The 15,791-nt window shown below is 31.8% G+C and overlaps 4 protein-coding genes across 6 annotated transcripts; 2 read left to right on the top strand and 2 right to left on the bottom strand.

Moving 5' to 3' along the window:
* The first annotated feature begins 116 nt into the window (after positions 1 to 116).
* Positions 117 to 781, top strand: Blos2 (biogenesis of lysosome-related organelles complex 1 subunit 2). The gene is made up of 3 exons (XM_076414102.1): positions 117 to 255; positions 307 to 549; positions 600 to 781. The coding sequence occupies exons 1-3, from the start codon at positions 207 to 209 to the stop codon at positions 734 to 736; spliced, it is 429 nt and encodes a 142-aa protein (XP_076270217.1). The 5' UTR covers positions 117 to 206; the 3' UTR covers positions 737 to 781.
* LOC143202511 (uncharacterized) lies at positions 734 to 2,518 on the bottom strand. The gene is made up of 4 exons (XM_076414101.1): positions 2,405 to 2,518; positions 1,279 to 1,356; positions 1,046 to 1,221; positions 734 to 988 (listed from the first exon to the last, which is right to left on the bottom strand). Exons 1-4 carry the CDS (start codon positions 2,451 to 2,453, stop codon positions 797 to 799), a joined length of 495 nt encoding a protein of 164 aa, XP_076270216.1. The 5' UTR covers positions 2,454 to 2,518; the 3' UTR covers positions 734 to 796.
* Positions 2,519 to 5,333: 2,815 nt separating this feature from the next.
* On the top strand, positions 5,334 to 9,117 carry LOC143202506 (uncharacterized). Its single transcript, XM_076414095.1, has 5 exons — positions 5,334 to 5,494; positions 7,671 to 7,827; positions 8,209 to 8,393; positions 8,452 to 8,609; positions 8,665 to 9,117. Exons 1-5 carry the CDS (start codon positions 5,474 to 5,476, stop codon positions 9,017 to 9,019), a joined length of 876 nt encoding a protein of 291 aa, XP_076270210.1. The 5' UTR covers positions 5,334 to 5,473; the 3' UTR covers positions 9,020 to 9,117.
* Positions 9,118 to 10,430: 1,313 nt separating this feature from the next.
* LOC143202496 (uncharacterized) lies at positions 10,431 to 15,434 on the bottom strand. 3 transcript variants are annotated; one of them, XM_076414074.1, is made up of 3 exons: positions 12,721 to 12,922; positions 10,769 to 11,106; positions 10,431 to 10,714 (listed from the first exon to the last, which is right to left on the bottom strand). In XM_076414074.1, the coding sequence occupies exons 1-3, from the start codon at positions 12,831 to 12,833 to the stop codon at positions 10,605 to 10,607; spliced, it is 561 nt and encodes a 186-aa protein (XP_076270189.1). In that variant the 5' UTR covers positions 12,834 to 12,922; the 3' UTR covers positions 10,431 to 10,604. The 3 variants fall into 3 exon arrangements, with proteins under 3 accessions (XP_076270189.1, XP_076270188.1, XP_076270187.1); XM_076414073.1 differs by lacking the exon at positions 12,721 to 12,922 and adding an exon at positions 15,279 to 15,434 and having other exon boundaries at positions 10,431 to 11,106; XM_076414072.1 differs by having other exon boundaries at positions 10,431 to 11,106; positions 12,721 to 12,913.
* Positions 15,435 to 15,791: the final 357 nt, after the last annotated feature.

Below are 15,791 nucleotides of genomic sequence, written 5' to 3'. Positions count from 1 at the left end.
GAAGTATATGACGGCTTTAGGTGATGTTATTAAATATTTATATAGATACCCTTTTAAACATAGTATGTTTCTGTTAACGTTTCATCATCAATGAACCATTATTTATTTATCAAATTGTTTAACTTGACAGTTGTCATATGTCAAGTGAAATCTGTTATTAAGTGTCTGTAAACAGTAAATAACCATACATTATTTACAAAATTAAAATGTCTGAAGATGTTGAATCGGACGGTATTACCGATTCACCAAAAAAAGGCAAGATAATTATGTTCAAGAGTTACTCTATACTGACAATGTATTAATTAGGTCCTACATTATCAACCTCAACGTCTAGTTTCGAGGCTCTCGACCCCCACGATCCCAATCTGAGTAGACTAGCCAATACATTGTTTAGTAAGACCTCGGACTATCTTTATGGTGAATTGACCTCTACTTTGGACGACTATAGGCTACTTGAAAACATGAACAAAGCCACAACTACAAAATATTCAGATATGAAACAAATTGCTACAAATATGAGAAAAAGCTTTGAGGAACTTAACGAGAAATGTACGGATATTTTGTATGAATTACATCAGTTGCTTATGATTTTTTTGTAGATGTAACTTTGGTTCCAATACTTCAACAAATCGATCAAATTGAAGACAGTGTCATTAAGTTGGAACAAGCTGCATATAAATTAGATGCATACTCTAAGAGACTAGAAGCTAAATTTAAGAGTTTGGAAAAAAGGTAGTTTATAATGAACATTATTATTGTATATTAAATATAATGTGAATTATGTTGGTAGTTTCATTTAATCTACCGGGGGGCTTTTGAGGAATTCTTCGACAATATCCTGGTCCTCTTTCCTCTTTTCTTTGAGCTCATTTTCGATTTGCTCTTTGATGATATTGATGCGATATGTTTCGATGCAATCGATGTACTTTTCCATGACTGGTCTACATTTGATGCCACAACAAGGATTTTTCTTGAGGCACTGAATCACCTGCATGTTAGTTTTTTTTAAGTATTTTGAAAGTTAGTCCTAAATAAGGCAAAATACCTCATCGCTGGAACAAACCAGTGGTCTTATCGGTTCTATTTGGCTTTCAACTTGTTTTATTAATTCCTCAAAACAATTTATGGTCAATCCATATGTATTCGAATGTGCATCGTCTAAACATTTTAATTTCATCATCCATTCTTTTTCACTGGAATCCTTTGACAAGTCCAGTCTTACTGAAAATGGATGATTTTACTAGAAGAGCCAACATTTTATTTTAATCGGTTTCTCACAGTCTTCCTCTTCACCCGTCAACCTATCGATGCAACTATTTGACAAATTGATGACGCTCTCTTTTTCTTTTTTCTCACCTGCACAGGGAAATAGCAAATTGCCCATGATTAGTATTTTAAAGCATGTTTGATAGTTTTATACGCTATGGAGGCCATTAAAAATAATTTTGGTACGTTTAGAAAAAATTATGTAACCAACGTCAGTGGGACATTTGTTTAATCATTTGATAATTAAGGTAAATGTGTAGCACTTGTTTTTATGTTCATTGTATATTCTTATTACTTTGATTATTATTTTTAGTTATAAAGTTTACTATATTCTGAACTAAAATTATTAATAGTCCGTTATTTATTATAAATTTTAAATGCCTAATGATAAAAATGCTAAAACCCATATTTTGCAAAAATGTAGAATGTGTGCGTTGTGACATCAAAAATCTATACTTGTCACTTTGATGTCATTACCGATAGAACCAACTAAATTATTATTCTCTTTATTTTAAATCATATAATGCACACACTGATTATGGAGCTTATGGTGGAGCTAAATTCTGTTCGGAATTATATAAAATATAAAGATCTGTAAGACAGTTAGAGCAGTTCTACATATTCACCACTATGTACATATTGTATAAATATGACAAAACATTTTTGTTCAATGCATAAAAGCGAGCTTATCTTTAAAAAGCAATTTTTGTTTAATTTCCTATTAGCCTGAAAAATTTTGACAAAAAACAATTTGATTTTGCAAATACAAACGTCGCGATGTTTTTCAAATAACCGGATATAAACTGAAAAATAAATAATAAAGAATGTATTCCTACTTGGAGAACTTGAGGTATTAATAACAATCCCGAACGATGCTGTTTTTTTTATTTAAAAGTTTTATTAATGAAGATTGTTTTTTAACCATAATATTATTTTATATTATAAAAATATTGTATTATGGCTACCGAAATACCAAAAATTTCATTTATAAATGAAATATTTTAAAATTATCGTATAACATTCCAATGTGATTATATGAAAATTCCTGGGCATTGTGTCGAAAACAAATGCGGTGTTTGTGTGTCATCCTAACCTTCGAAATTCATTGTAAAATGATTAAATCAAATATTTGAATTACCAATAATTATTTTACTACGAAGATGATCTACTCGATTCGCAAATATCATCGATAATACAGACTGCAGTAAGAGTAAGAAAAGTTGTTGTACTGCTATTAAACTATAGTGAATTTGTCGCAGTTTAGAAAATGATTCTTGATGACGTAATTTTTTATAGAATGCGCAGAATAGAAAGAAAATAAGTTATTTTGTATATTAATTCCTCATGCACTATATTAAGAAATGATATGTTAGGGGAAAATATATACTTTCGATATATTTCCGAAACTATTATATCTCAACTTATGGTTATTATTGCATATAATTTCGATACCAATATTGTCAGTGTCTATTTTGACAAGTATGACAATGAACAAAAATAAAATGGCAAACCTATATGAACCACATAACAATACAATGTATTCATAAATATCAGTTATTGGTTTAAAGAATGAGTAACCCCCCCCCTGGTGGATAAATACACGTTTCAAATAAAATGATTTCAAAAATGCTGAATGCTGCATCATTATATGTTAATATATGACTTTTTTTAGAACGACAGCTTTATTGTTATAAGCTACCTTGTGTTTTTTTCAAATTGTTTTTGTTGTGACCAACAGAGCGATGATTCCAATCAAGTTGAATAAACTAGATTGTTCATCAGCTCACCGTAATCTTGAATCAAAACAAGGAACTAAGGAATAGTGTGTATTCAGCTTCACAGCCGCGAGAGCTTTACATGAGCTTGTGCTTAGGAAAAACAACTCAGATTATTATTACCTTTTAGAGCAATTAGACGCAAAACTTCGTAAAAAATAAGTTAGGGAAGAAAAAAAAATTCCATCAAATTAACGAATTGTTTCAACATTCAGCTTTTTCGCCATATTTAGTTCATTTTGATTTCAAGCTTCTTGTACTTTTTTTTCTTGTAATTTTTTAAATATAAATAATTTTCTATACATTAAAAATTTCACAGAAATGTCAAAAATTATTTAATAGAATTTACAAATGACGTTATCCTCACCCATCCGATTTGATTCTATCTGTGTAATTCTTTACGAGACTCATTTGATATGAATGTATTTGTATTTTATTTTTCATTTTCATAAAATAATAATGACGTAATCTGAATATAATGTATAATGCGATATATGAACAAATAATACGCATAAACATATTTCTATAAATCATATTGTCCTAAATAAATTATTACTTTCGGTGTTTTGTAATTATTGAATATATTTGACATTACCACAAAACATTATGTATAAATGTTCTCAATCAAGTTATTAAAATATTGACGATAAGAATTGTACTCGTACAGAATGAGAACAAGGCACAAGAAAAATATCTGAAGATGGGAAATATTACTTTGCAGATGCGACGTGAAGACACCCACGATTCTTTTAAAAACCCTTTGTTGATGATGAGTACATAGAAATACCAAACGCAGAACAACCAGACTTACGAAACAAATCTACATATCTTAATACTCATTATTTAAATATTTCTCTATAACTTATAGATATCTTTTTTGTGATAATCAATTTGTGTAATTTCTATTTTATTAATTGGACAAGTTTTCATCGACAAAACATATCCTGGTTCGTCAAGGTCTCGATTTTTCGAAAATCCAAAATGTTTGTCGTTGTTGAGCTGGGTTGTGATTCACTGAGTACACTTTGATTTTCGCAGCCCGCTTGTAGAATATTAACACCCAAGCGAGCAATATGTTTGATGGGCAGGAAAGTGATAGAAAAAATATTGAATTCAATCTAATCGAGAAATTAAATCAACCGAGCTAAGCCGCCTTGCGGTTTTCGATATTAAAATACCGGGCGTTCGGATGACTGTTATTAATAATAAATTACCATCAATGAAGATAGCAATAAAAATAAACCAACCGATGAATTTCAGTGACGAACAAGGATATCAGCCATAGGTTACATTACATCTTCATTTTACATGGTGAACCACACTAGAAAAAAAAAACGGGGAAGAAACCGTTTTCCATTCAGAGAGAATAAAGCACAATAAAAGAACACATGTTAGTCGTAGTTTTTGATTTATCGATCGATGTATAATATTTTTGGATATTACGATGTTATTTGCAAGGAATTTACGTCCGGATAGTGAAGCAGTTATACTTGAATTCTGCTGAAGATTCTAGAAAATAACTTGACGGAAAAACGGAGACTCGATGTAAATATTTATCCTCTTTGATATTTTGACATTTAAACTGACATATGCGACATGTTGTCAGTTTTTTTGTTAAGAAATTCGATCCGAAGACGTTAATTTTGTTATAGATTATTTACTATTGGGATTAAAACGCATTTTTTTTACTTGTTATAATTATACGATTTCTAAATGATATAATAATATAATTGAAATGACGAAATTATTTGGAAATTTTTACGTGTTAAATATATAGATGTAAGAAGTTTTGAGTGACAGCGAGAAGAAAAATGTATTATAGATATTTGATCGATATGAAAGTATTTGTGTTTCACGTTTTAGTCATAAAATCATTATAATTAGATTAAATATCTCGGAGTTCATGTTAAGTAGTAGATCCAGTCCATATAAACCCCAGCTGGTAAAAAATATTGTAAAATATAACAAAATAAACGATTTTCTAATTATTTTTATAATTTTTATTATTTCTAGTAAAGTGGTTATGAAATATAATATAAAATATCTTTGATTAGTACACTATGTAAGATATTACGATAGATCAACGGTGATGCTTATTCAAATTAAAATAAAAATATTAACATATCGTCGTCGGTATTTCCACGTAAAAAGGCCGAAATCGGAATTTCTCGAAATCAACCTTGGCTTCGATGAACTCCACTAGATAAGTCTAGTGGTGGTCAACTGAAGGTTGAAGCACTCTGTATGGGAGCATCTTCATCTGGTTGTTGGATGGTGGGGGGAAGATGCGGATTCCAGACGTATAAATAGCAAATGACTAGGAAGTAGCAAGGTAATTGTCATATGCAAATATTTATAAACGCATCATTTTTTTCGAATATACGTCTGCGACAATAGTGTTGATTCAGTTCGGACGACAAACCAAGAAAAGCATGAAGCAATTAGTTGTGCTGGTAAGTAATTTAGAATAGTGAAACATTACGTTACGCCAAGTAATGAAAGTATAAGTGAACATTACACGTGATTATAATTAGAGGCATATCAGTCATGGTCGTTAAAATTTACGAGATGACCTTACCGAAAAAACCATATAACACGTTCTTTCTACGTCGTCTTTGGGCAGATTTTTTTCTATAATTACGTCGTTCGCTCGAACAAATCGCCTCTGACGGGCCGTAGACGCGACACAATCTGGTTTTCGGATAGTGATATAGTCGCTTCTTTCAAAATTTTAATTTAAAATTGGAATTCTGGTAACTGTAATGCATTTTTGTTACCGGGATTAAGCAATATAATTTAAAATTTAAGATGGAGAACGTATTATTTGTATATTTCATGTCACTATTTGATGTAAGAATATTAAACTATTAAATTATGCATAAATATTAGGGATTCAAATTTAATTAGATAAATAATTTTAGTGTCATTTATTAAATAATTATGTTACGTGTTTGAATTACTGTGCCTAAGCCATAAATATAATTTTTTTGTTGTAAAGTAATTTAACTAATTTTAAAACAATTAGAATAGTAAAGATTTTTTACAGATGATAACATGTACATTGAGATCACATGTTAAATATTTAAAATTCAATGTGCTAATTGAAAAAAATATTTTTGGAGAAAATATATTTTTCATTTGTTTCATGTATGAGAGAAATGAATATTAACTAATATATTTAAAAGCCGACTTGGTGGCGCAGTGGTAAAGGCGATGGGACGGTGCTCCTACTGTTGCGATAGCCGCGGGTTCGAATCATGTCGGGGCATGGTAGTAAATTTATGTTTGTAATTGTTTAAAATGTGTGATTGCCGTAGGCAAGAGTGTAAAATCCGACAAGGAAGATGATCCAAGTCATGCCAGTAACCAGGCTGGGTAAGACCGGATGTCTTCTGTGATAAAGTTGGTCACTCGCCAGTCGGTAGGCTTAATGCTGAGGACCGTGGTTCGGAGCCCACGTTAAACTTTAGGCCCAGTCCAGATAAACCCATAGTTAAAAGGAGACTTTAAAATATATTAAAAAAATATATATTTAAAATATTAAGAAAATATTACTGGGTTCATTAGATATTACTTTTAACTTCAGTTTTATTCTCATTATTAAAATGTAAATTCTTAATTATCACAAAAAATATTTTAAGTAAAAAAACCCCAAGAATTTTTTTTCCTTTTCATTTAATCCTAATTAAAAAGAGATTGGAAGTCGTCTCTTAAGTCGAAACATTTAACCGAATTAATCTGTAAAAATCGATTTGGGCCATTACCAAATTTCTGAAAAATTCTTCAAAATATTAATGATAATAATTAGAGCATACAAATAAATAAATGTTATTAAATAAAACTCTAAGTTGATGCGTTAATATTACGACGAGTCGACCTTCTAAATATGACGTCCATTGGCTGTTGTACTGGACGGGCTATAGAGTAAAATAGAAATGTATTTGGTCAGATTTTCGTTCCTTTAAATGGAGTATAATGAATATAAGAATGAGATGTATATTCCGATAAATGCATTCTAAATATATTTACCAGGAAGTCGGAAAGATTAAGGTCTGTACTATATGGTGGGTAGAGAATGACACTTGCTCCCGCAAAATTTTCTTATACTTGGCATAGATCTTCATTCAGTAAAGTATATAACTGCCATTTTCACATTTTTGTCACTGGTCCATATGTTCTGTCTCTTCTATTTTAAAATTACAATCTTTAAAGCTAAGATACTTCCGAACATAATCATATAATCAAAATAGCTATTGAACAAACTTTTACTCTTGCTTTTATTATATTTATTAACTTACGTTCAAAATATTTCAATTATTAGGTAACAAGTCAAGACATTTTTAATCCTATTTAATATCAAAATATATTTAAAATACTACAAATTATGAATAAATGTGACTATTAATAATGTTGATCGAAAATTCTTGGCGGACGGATATAATTCCACACCATACTTTCTGTTGTTCGGAATTATTTAAATTTATTCAAGATACCCGAATTGCATAACCTTTGATTTCGGACATATACGGGAACATTTGCGATGTTTTTGTGTATGTGTGTTTTTTCTCTCAATAATGCAGACTGATGTTACATGTTTTCACTGCAATAAATGAATTCTGTTTCTGTTAGACGAGCTTACTGTATTTCCTCCATACGTCCATCGCTGAGGAGGTTAGACTATTGGATCTTGAACCCACCGATGCACAAAACATAATCGAAAAACAGGACCAGAGTTTAAAGTATGCGCCCAAAATAGAGACCGATGTTCCGGCCGTAAGATTCTTAGGTAGGTGTTTGTTTGTGTTTTTTTGTGAAGTCTTGGATAATTAGATATTCATTCTATTCGGTTAACATTTTCAGAATGTGTGGCTTCACATCACACGTGGCTTTTCTTAAGCCATTAAAATAAATATGAGCTGATATTTTTTACGAAATAATCCGAAATTTTTTAAAGCCTTTTTTCAAATCTTGTATACATTTTGGGATTGGTTCGCATTAGAATAAATATTTCTTGTTTATAATAAATAGTTAGATAGCAATTTGCATTTACAATATCGATTTAAGATATTCTAAATGCAAATTCCGATGAATATAAATAACGGATGATGCAACTAAGAACTTTGGGCGAAGCTCCGTTTAATATGCCTCGTATTTGACACTGTTACAGGTCAGGAACCCCACAACGTGCTAGAAGACATTTACCTGGCTAAACAATATCACGGACAAGACGGTTTGGGCGGGTACCTCTACGGTTACCAAGTACCGGACATCGCCAAGAACGAACAAAAGAAACCAAGCGGCGACTTGAAAGGATCTTACAACTACATCAATGGCGCTGGCCAAGAAATAAAAGTAGATACATAGAGTAACCTCCGAAGCGGACAGATTTCGATAACGTTTCGGTTTTCAGGTGGAGTACTGGGACAACGGCAACGGTTTCCATCAAGTCGACAACGTACCTCAGATCCTCCCAACTCAAATTGACGATTCCCCCGAAGTAAAAGCCGCCAAGGAGGCTTTCTTGAAACGTTGGCACGAGGAGGCCGAAAGGAACACCCACCCAGTCCAGTAAGCTCGCGTTAAGTATTCGATATCATGCTGCGACTGTTGCTTATTTTTACAGGAGCCCCTACAACGCTGAGGGTAAATACGCCAGCGGACCTCTGGCCCAATACCAAGCAGCCGCTTCAGGACCACAATCAGCCTACGCACCTCAGCCAACTCCATCGGAAGGCGCCTACGTCCCCGACAGCGAAGGTAAATACGTTCCCGGACCAGAGGAAGAGTCCACCGGTCCACCCAAGGGCTTCTTCTACGCCTTCGACTATCCCGTGGGCATCATCACTCAGGATCGCGGCCGTGCCCTACCCGCTGGCGCTGAATTGAAAGGTGTATACCAAGAGAACAAGCAGCGGTACGAGAGGCAACTGGCCGAAGGAAAAAGCGCCCAGGGAGCCAATCAATATCTGATCCATTGACGATAATGTAGTCGTATTTATTCGCTCACTATTTATTGTAATATAATCAGCTTTGTGAAAACACTTTTTCGATTTACCAATAAAAACATTTAATACTACCTTATTGATTTATTTACTTCTTCAACATCTCTCAATTCAGCAATTATCTTTTGTTTGAAATTTAGGAACACATCTTCGTTATCAATCTGTAGCCGGTGATCGGGGAAAGCATCTACTTTACAACCAACCCGCTGCTGTTAAAGCCATAGGGTTGCATCATATATCTTCACTCTTTGAAGACCGTCTCTTAACCATATATTTTTCCATCATGTTTTTTTCCTTATAACAGACATATATTTAATAAGTTATTAGTTGAACATTATTCAACCGAATCGCATAATGCCTAAAAATATATAATATATGTTACACCATCAGGTGTACACATATGCATTGATCCAACTTTTTATATTAATAGAAAGAAAATATTTGCATATGTAGTTTGAATTATAGTATTTTGTCGCTCATAATTGATAATATTATGGTTAACGTTTTCTCTCCCCCAGACAAGTGTTTTTGAAAGTTATTATGTATATTTTTTATGCGGAGAAGAAAGAAAACGTGAATTTGTTTGGGTAAATCAAAATTCATTTATCAAAACAAATAGGAAAATTGTCATATGCATCTTAGAATTAAGTTCCTTATAATCAATAATAAGAATATTTTATAATCGAATAAATTAGTTGTCGGATATTAGTTTTAGCGCCATCTACCGGTCCCATGTAGTGTTGATATTATTTCCATAGTTGATTTTACCGATTATTAACTACTATTCTACGAACGCTAATACTGTCACAGTTTTTTTTGTATAAACAGGATTTTTATTATACTGTTTTGTTAAAAAATTGGAAAACGGATGAATTTAAAAAAAGTCTGGCTGCAAATCGAATATTAATAAATGGAAGAAACCAAATAGTACTGTGTACCATATCACGTGTCAGACTAATGATAGATATATATGATAAAAGTAAATAATATACAAGTAAGTATGAGCAAACAAGAAAAACCGGATATATCTAATAAATTGGACATAAATTAGCGAAAACCAATGTTTTCTCTTTGTAATTTTTTTTATTAATAATAGAATAGTTTTTTGATGTCTTGGGTCATCTTAAAAATTGCACTAGTTTATTTTGCTTAAACTATGTTTAAATAACATAGTTTATTAACATAGAAAAAGAGGAGGTTACTCTCTGCAAGCATTAGATAAAAGCTGATCGAAACCGCAAAATATATAAAACTTATTTTCACGTCGGCCTCTCAAAGTTGAACAATTTTTGAAAACCTGCATTTTAAATCGGAAAAATTAATTAAAAATTTTAGGTTAGGCTTATATTGTGGAAAGTTCTCTTTAAATATTTTAAGACCAAACACAGTCATTTTTATTTTTTATTATAATTAATATTATTAACTAAAATTATATAAAATAATATTAAAATGTATTAAATAATTATTAATGTTAATCCTGAACAATAAATAAATAAATACATAAATAATAACATACCACTATCTTATTTTTTATCAGTCTATTGTGAATATTAAATTTTATTTATGGAAAAGCCTCTAAAGCCTCATTAGCTAATACCAGTTGCTGACCTCCGGGGTACTCCACGGGCAGCAATACGAACTGTTGGCTTCCGGTGGTAGGTTTTCGACCACCTACAAGATTCCCTATGACCGGTACGTTTTGCACCCAGGTAGTAATACCATTACCGACATTTTGGGATAACTGATTCCAACCGTTGCCGATGTTCTGGGTGAATTGGTTGACGCCATTGCCTACGTTTTGACCGAAGGTCGACACACCATTACCCACATTTTGAGTAAACTGAGATACGGTAGTCCCTACTTGGTTGATACCATTTCCGATATTTTGGAACAGGTCTGGCACATTGACTTGCACCGGCAACCATGGGACTTGTTGGATCCATTGACCGATGAAGTCGAAAGGTCCTCGTGTTTGTGATAGGGGATTTTGTTGCTTCTGTTGTTCCAATATTGATTTTAGGTAAGCCGGTGATATGTTGGGGGAGAGAGGCAATTGTACTACACTGTTTAATAAAAAAATTGTATTAGAATTACAATTTTTAATCCAAACTTCAATAGAAGTAAATTAATCTCATAGCAATCAAATTAATTATTCTAAGGTTATACGTTGGATTTTACAGCGACACCTACATGTGACATTATTTGACATATCACGATATAAACATTATTTAAAATATTAATATGTATAACATTAATGTTTATACTTATAAGATGTGCAAATATTTTTTTTTTCGAAAAAAATAAGTCAATAGCCAAATTATTAAAAAATTACCAAATAATTATAAAATAATGTTCGGGGAATACCCTGGTTGTAATATAAACTCAGCTCAGGTTTGAGATGTTCTTGCAAAGTCTTTTCTTTTCAAATCAATCTTTTTTAAATCGCAAATGGACACGAAATTATTTCTATTTTAGACACTAGTTTAAGCTCGAAGAAAAAAATCTGTGAAGATTAAGTCATACATCTAATAAAATAGTATTATGAATTGCTTGTTGCGTCAACATCAATTTTCGATTATTTAAAATACATCAATCGATTGTAAAAATATTATATTAATACATAATTTGCGGTATGAAGGGTTGCATAATAATAAAAATTTTTAGTGGAAAATCTGGCAAAACCTAACTATTGCTTTTTTATGTATAATGTATATTTGTAATGCAACCATTCATATTATATTCGATTATTTCAATTACACTTACTTTTACTTCTGTATACAATATTATAACTATTCTATATGATTTGGGTAATTAATACTACACACTTATATCGCTATATAAAATATTTTTAATATTCATTTAAAAAAAAGCAAAGGTAATTCTAAAATTAGTTAAAAAGCTCTGTTAAAAATATGACGTGTCAGGTTGATGTAACATGTATATAATAATAAAACTAAATAAAAGATAAGAGCTACTAAATCGAATGTTTAAAAAAGTGAACGTTTCCTTTTGTAAATAATTTATCGATAAATAAATTTATTCTTATTTTGTATAATTTTGAAATCAATAAGAAATATAATTCTAATATTGAATATTATTATGTAAAACATAGTTTTGAATGGAACACAGTCATAGAATGTCTTAACAGAATTCCTGTTATATTAATTATTATCGATAATAGTAGTTGACAATTGCTTTCTTTTGTCGTACAATTAACACGTTCTTATTTTGTTAGATGCGACCTACCAACAATAACAATTTAAATAAATATGTACTACTGACCCACTTATTCCATTTAATTTTCTATCTATATTTATGGATCATGAATTCCCTTTGGTAAGACTAATTAATGAGTATATTGGTAATTTATTGTAATATATCAATGATTAGTGAGAAGAATTTTTAGTTTATTTCAAGTTAACGCGATCTGGTAGAGCAAAATTTGTGCTTATCTATTTATTTTACACAAAATGTGATGAACATTTTTGATATAACATGACATAGTGAATGACCTTTGAAACTAGTTTGATAACATTTCAATTTATTTACAAACTGATATACTATTTAATAATTTAATTGAATTTTGTAATTTAATTTTATACGCAAGCATTTTGTTACGCTATTATTTTAATATTTCTCGCATATTTGTGGCAATACATCGGAATTTATGAACTGACCTTGATGCCGGAACTAGGATATAGTTCCTTTTTTCCCTCGTGGATGTTGGAGCTGCGAGTATCGCAGCTATGCCGCCCACCCACACCAAAAAGAGCGCGCGAGTACCGACCATCTTCGAAGTGCCACTGACCGATAGCCGAGAACAATTGACCAAGAAGAAAGAACTCTTTCTGGGTTTAGTTTTTGTCGTTTTTTCCTTTTGGTGGGAACGAGTTGGCTAATCATCATCATAATATTTTCAAACCGTTAAGTACACACACGTAAGGGTCATCATTGCTTCCTCACATGATCTAACGCTACATGTTAATTAGATGCGTGCGGAAGAATTTCGGAACTGGTTTGGGCTTTTTCTCAGTCAGAGAATCCATTTAGTTTTGGTCGAATTATATAAATATTTTTGGAATTATTTATACTTACACTAAATAATATAGTTTGGATTCAATTGCAATAAAAAGCGCTCTTACTGTTCGTTTGTACTTACATAGGATGTTCCAAAATTTATACAAGATCTCAATTAAACAAAAAACACATTTTATTAATTATATATATTTTAAAATTATAGTGTATGTAAAGTAAGGTTTTGTATGAAATAGCTCTCTTTCGTCGATTTTAGATGTATAAATGCGGCTGAATTTCAATGATGCAGCGTAGAGTTGTCTTCTTTAACACACGGTAACATTATTCTAACAAGCCGACAAAAACGAGCGACATACCTGCTTAGACCATTTATATGCTTTAAATTATTAATAACCCCCAGGAAGCATAAATGGCCCAAAATAAAAAGCTCTAAAATATCGAATTACCAAATGATCCATGGCATGCAAATAATACATACGTTGGAATTATAGCTTATGAGATTTCTAAGAAGAAATGCGCCACAGAATAATCGCTACTTGGACGTTGGGCCTAAGACGCACGCGATGGTTTTTTCTGCAGTGGTTTTTGCAGGAATGTCGGAACGTGATAAATTAGGATATTTTCTAGGTTTATCAAGAAAGGTATTGTATATAAAATCGATATATCGTTCTTTTTTACAATCCTATCAAAATATCATACATGACAGTACATTTTTGAAGTGACTCGTTGTTCAGAATCAAAGGAAGTCAGTAAAACCAGAAATACTGAGCAAATTAGCTTTATTTCTCTAGTATAATTATGGATAAAAAAAATAGATACGATTGATCACGATTTTTGGATGCAATGAACATTTTCAAAACTTATGCCTTTAACAAAGCCAACCATGGAGGACACATGGCATTATAATAAGTTAATAAAGCGCCAAATTATGAACAATTGACGGATCATCTTTTACTGTAAATCGTTTTGGGGAGATTTGTTTGGTTGACAAGTAGACAGTCTCTCCGAGCACCGATGATGAAGTTCAGTGATATATTTGTATAAGTATTTGTTTTTCAATAATTATAACCATCAAAGATTTTGTTCGAAAAACTTTAATTATTTTAAAAATACTGTTAAATAATGAAAAAGTACTGTTTTCGCGTATATTATTCTATTTTTACTTTTTACTAACCCTGTGAACTATCTTTTTTATTTTTAACACTGTATCGCTCAAGACGACAAATTTAATGATGACAAAACCAAACTCAAACGTTCAGTGATAAACCTTTAAGTACTGTGATTATAACATTGGGTATATACGATGTACAATGATGTGTATTATGGTGTTAATAGTGAGATAAAAATATGCTCGTCTTGATTTCTTAAATTTTTAAGAATCGACCTAATGTACAATTTTATTTTGTTTTTTGTTCTCTTAATATAAACCATTTTCTACATCACGCATTTCTACATCTAGGTGGTGCAAAATATTACAATAAAAATCTAAATTTCTGCTTTAAAATTTGGTTAAAAATGTTTCTTTCAGTGGTGGAGATCGTGGGATGATACGATAGAAAAATATATAGAAAACGATTACGTCAAATTTCAAATAAATCGGTTCAGTTAGAACTTGGGATATCATGTTAATTGCCTAGAAAAAGGTGGTTTCAAAAAAACGCGTTTGAAGTTTCATATTTAGATGCCGAGTCACTAAAAGAGCTATATCTACGAAAAGGATTTTTATATTTTCAGAATGCAAAAATTATTATGAAACAGCAACCTTGGACGGCTACACAAATGACAGATCCGAAAACGATCCTAACAACTAGATCCCTTATCGATCGACAGAACTTATCATAACTTATATAAAGAAGAGAAGACGTTATTATAACCCTATCCTAATAGTGAAAATTTTAACATAGTGATTTAACATCGCGCCCGACAGACCTGACCTGAAATTGCTTGATTGCTATTTATTACAACATTTGTAAATGTGTTTGTTTTAATGATTATCAAAAATTAAGAAAATTAAATAGCTGCCGGATCATCGACTGGTTGTTATTTTTGACTCGGTGGGATAGTAGTGACGAATATTGTTTGAAAGTGAATACTATCCAGATATAAGCCAACAGTGGTACCATAAAGGTGGCAGGCCAGATCACATTACAACTAATTAGTATCAAAAAACTTGGTTGAAAGGTGATTGAATGATACTCACCATAGTTTAGAGATGAATTTGGATGTTCTAGTCTGTTTCGTTATGTAAGACGGAACTTTTAATATAGACCACATTCTGTGCAGTATGACCTTCATTAGCAACTGATTCGTCTCCCTTTTCAATCAAATTAGGAATTGTGGTAACTTTATGGCCTTTTTTAATGATTTGGAACAAATTACCGGACATGGGCATCGTCTCCTCATAATCCGTATCTAGAGATCCATTGGTTATTGTTAGCGAATCTTGCGTTTCCTCCGAGCTACCGATAATTTCGAATAGCCTTTCCGTGGTCGTGCTGGGGGTCGTATTTTCAGCTAAACCGAAGAAAACCTGATCGGCAGGCGATAAAGTGTATACGGGACGATCATAAGTCGGCGGTCGGCTTAAATCCTCGTGGACATAACTGGAATGGGCCGAATGGATTTTCTGCACAAAATATTCAATGACCGGCGGAAATCGATGGTAAGTCTCGACGGGGAAGAACAGTTTTCCGGGAGGGGTCGAGCTTGAGTG

The sequence above is a fragment of the Rhynchophorus ferrugineus genome, unplaced genomic scaffold, assembly GCF_030347505.1.
Source record: "Rhynchophorus ferrugineus isolate W39M unplaced genomic scaffold, kcgeb_rfMv2 rfM9, whole genome shotgun sequence".
In the NCBI taxonomy this organism is placed as follows: Eukaryota; Metazoa; Arthropoda; class Insecta; order Coleoptera; family Curculionidae; genus Rhynchophorus; species Rhynchophorus ferrugineus.
This window is presented reverse-complemented; position numbering and strand designations above follow the sequence as displayed.

What these genes read in the sequence shown, in the direction of transcription:
- Blos2 (XM_076414102.1), top strand. Translation starts at nt 207, where the DNA reads ATGTCTGAAGATGTTGAATCGGACGGTATTACCGATTCACCAAAAAAA. An exon ending in TACCGATTCACCAAAAAAAG is followed by an intron (nt 256 to 306) that starts GCAAGATAATTA and finishes TGTATTAATTAG; the next exon opens with GTCCTACATTATCAACCTCA. An exon ending in TGAGGAACTTAACGAGAAAT is followed by an intron (nt 550 to 599) that starts GTACGGATATTT and finishes ATTTTTTTGTAG; the next exon opens with ATGTAACTTTGGTTCCAATA.
- LOC143202511 (XM_076414101.1), bottom strand. Translation starts at nt 2,453, where the DNA reads ATGATATTTGCGAATCGAGTAGATCATCTTCGTAGTAAAATAATTATT. An exon ending in TCGTAGTAAAATAATTATTG is followed by an intron (nt 1,357 to 2,404) that starts GTAATTCAAATA and finishes TTCCCTGTGCAG; the next exon opens with GTGAGAAAAAAGAAAAAGAG. An exon ending in GACGGGTGAAGAGGAAGACT is followed by an intron (nt 1,222 to 1,278) that starts GTGAGAAACCGA and finishes ATCCATTTTCAG; the next exon opens with TAAGACTGGACTTGTCAAAG.
- LOC143202506 (XM_076414095.1), top strand. Translation starts at nt 5,474, where the DNA reads ATGAAGCAATTAGTTGTGCTG. An exon ending in TCCGGCCGTAAGATTCTTAG is followed by an intron (nt 7,828 to 8,208) that starts GTAGGTGTTTGT and finishes ACACTGTTACAG; the next exon opens with GTCAGGAACCCCACAACGTG. An exon ending in AGGAACACCCACCCAGTCCA is followed by an intron (nt 8,610 to 8,664) that starts GTAAGCTCGCGT and finishes TTATTTTTACAG; the next exon opens with GAGCCCCTACAACGCTGAGG.
- LOC143202496 (XM_076414072.1), bottom strand. Translation starts at nt 12,833, where the DNA reads ATGGTCGGTACTCGCGCGCTCTTTTTGGTGTGGGTGGGCGGCATAGCT. An exon ending in ATCCTAGTTCCGGCATCAAG is followed by an intron (nt 11,107 to 12,720) that starts GTCAGTTCATAA and finishes TTTATTAAACAG; the next exon opens with TGTAGTACAATTGCCTCTCT.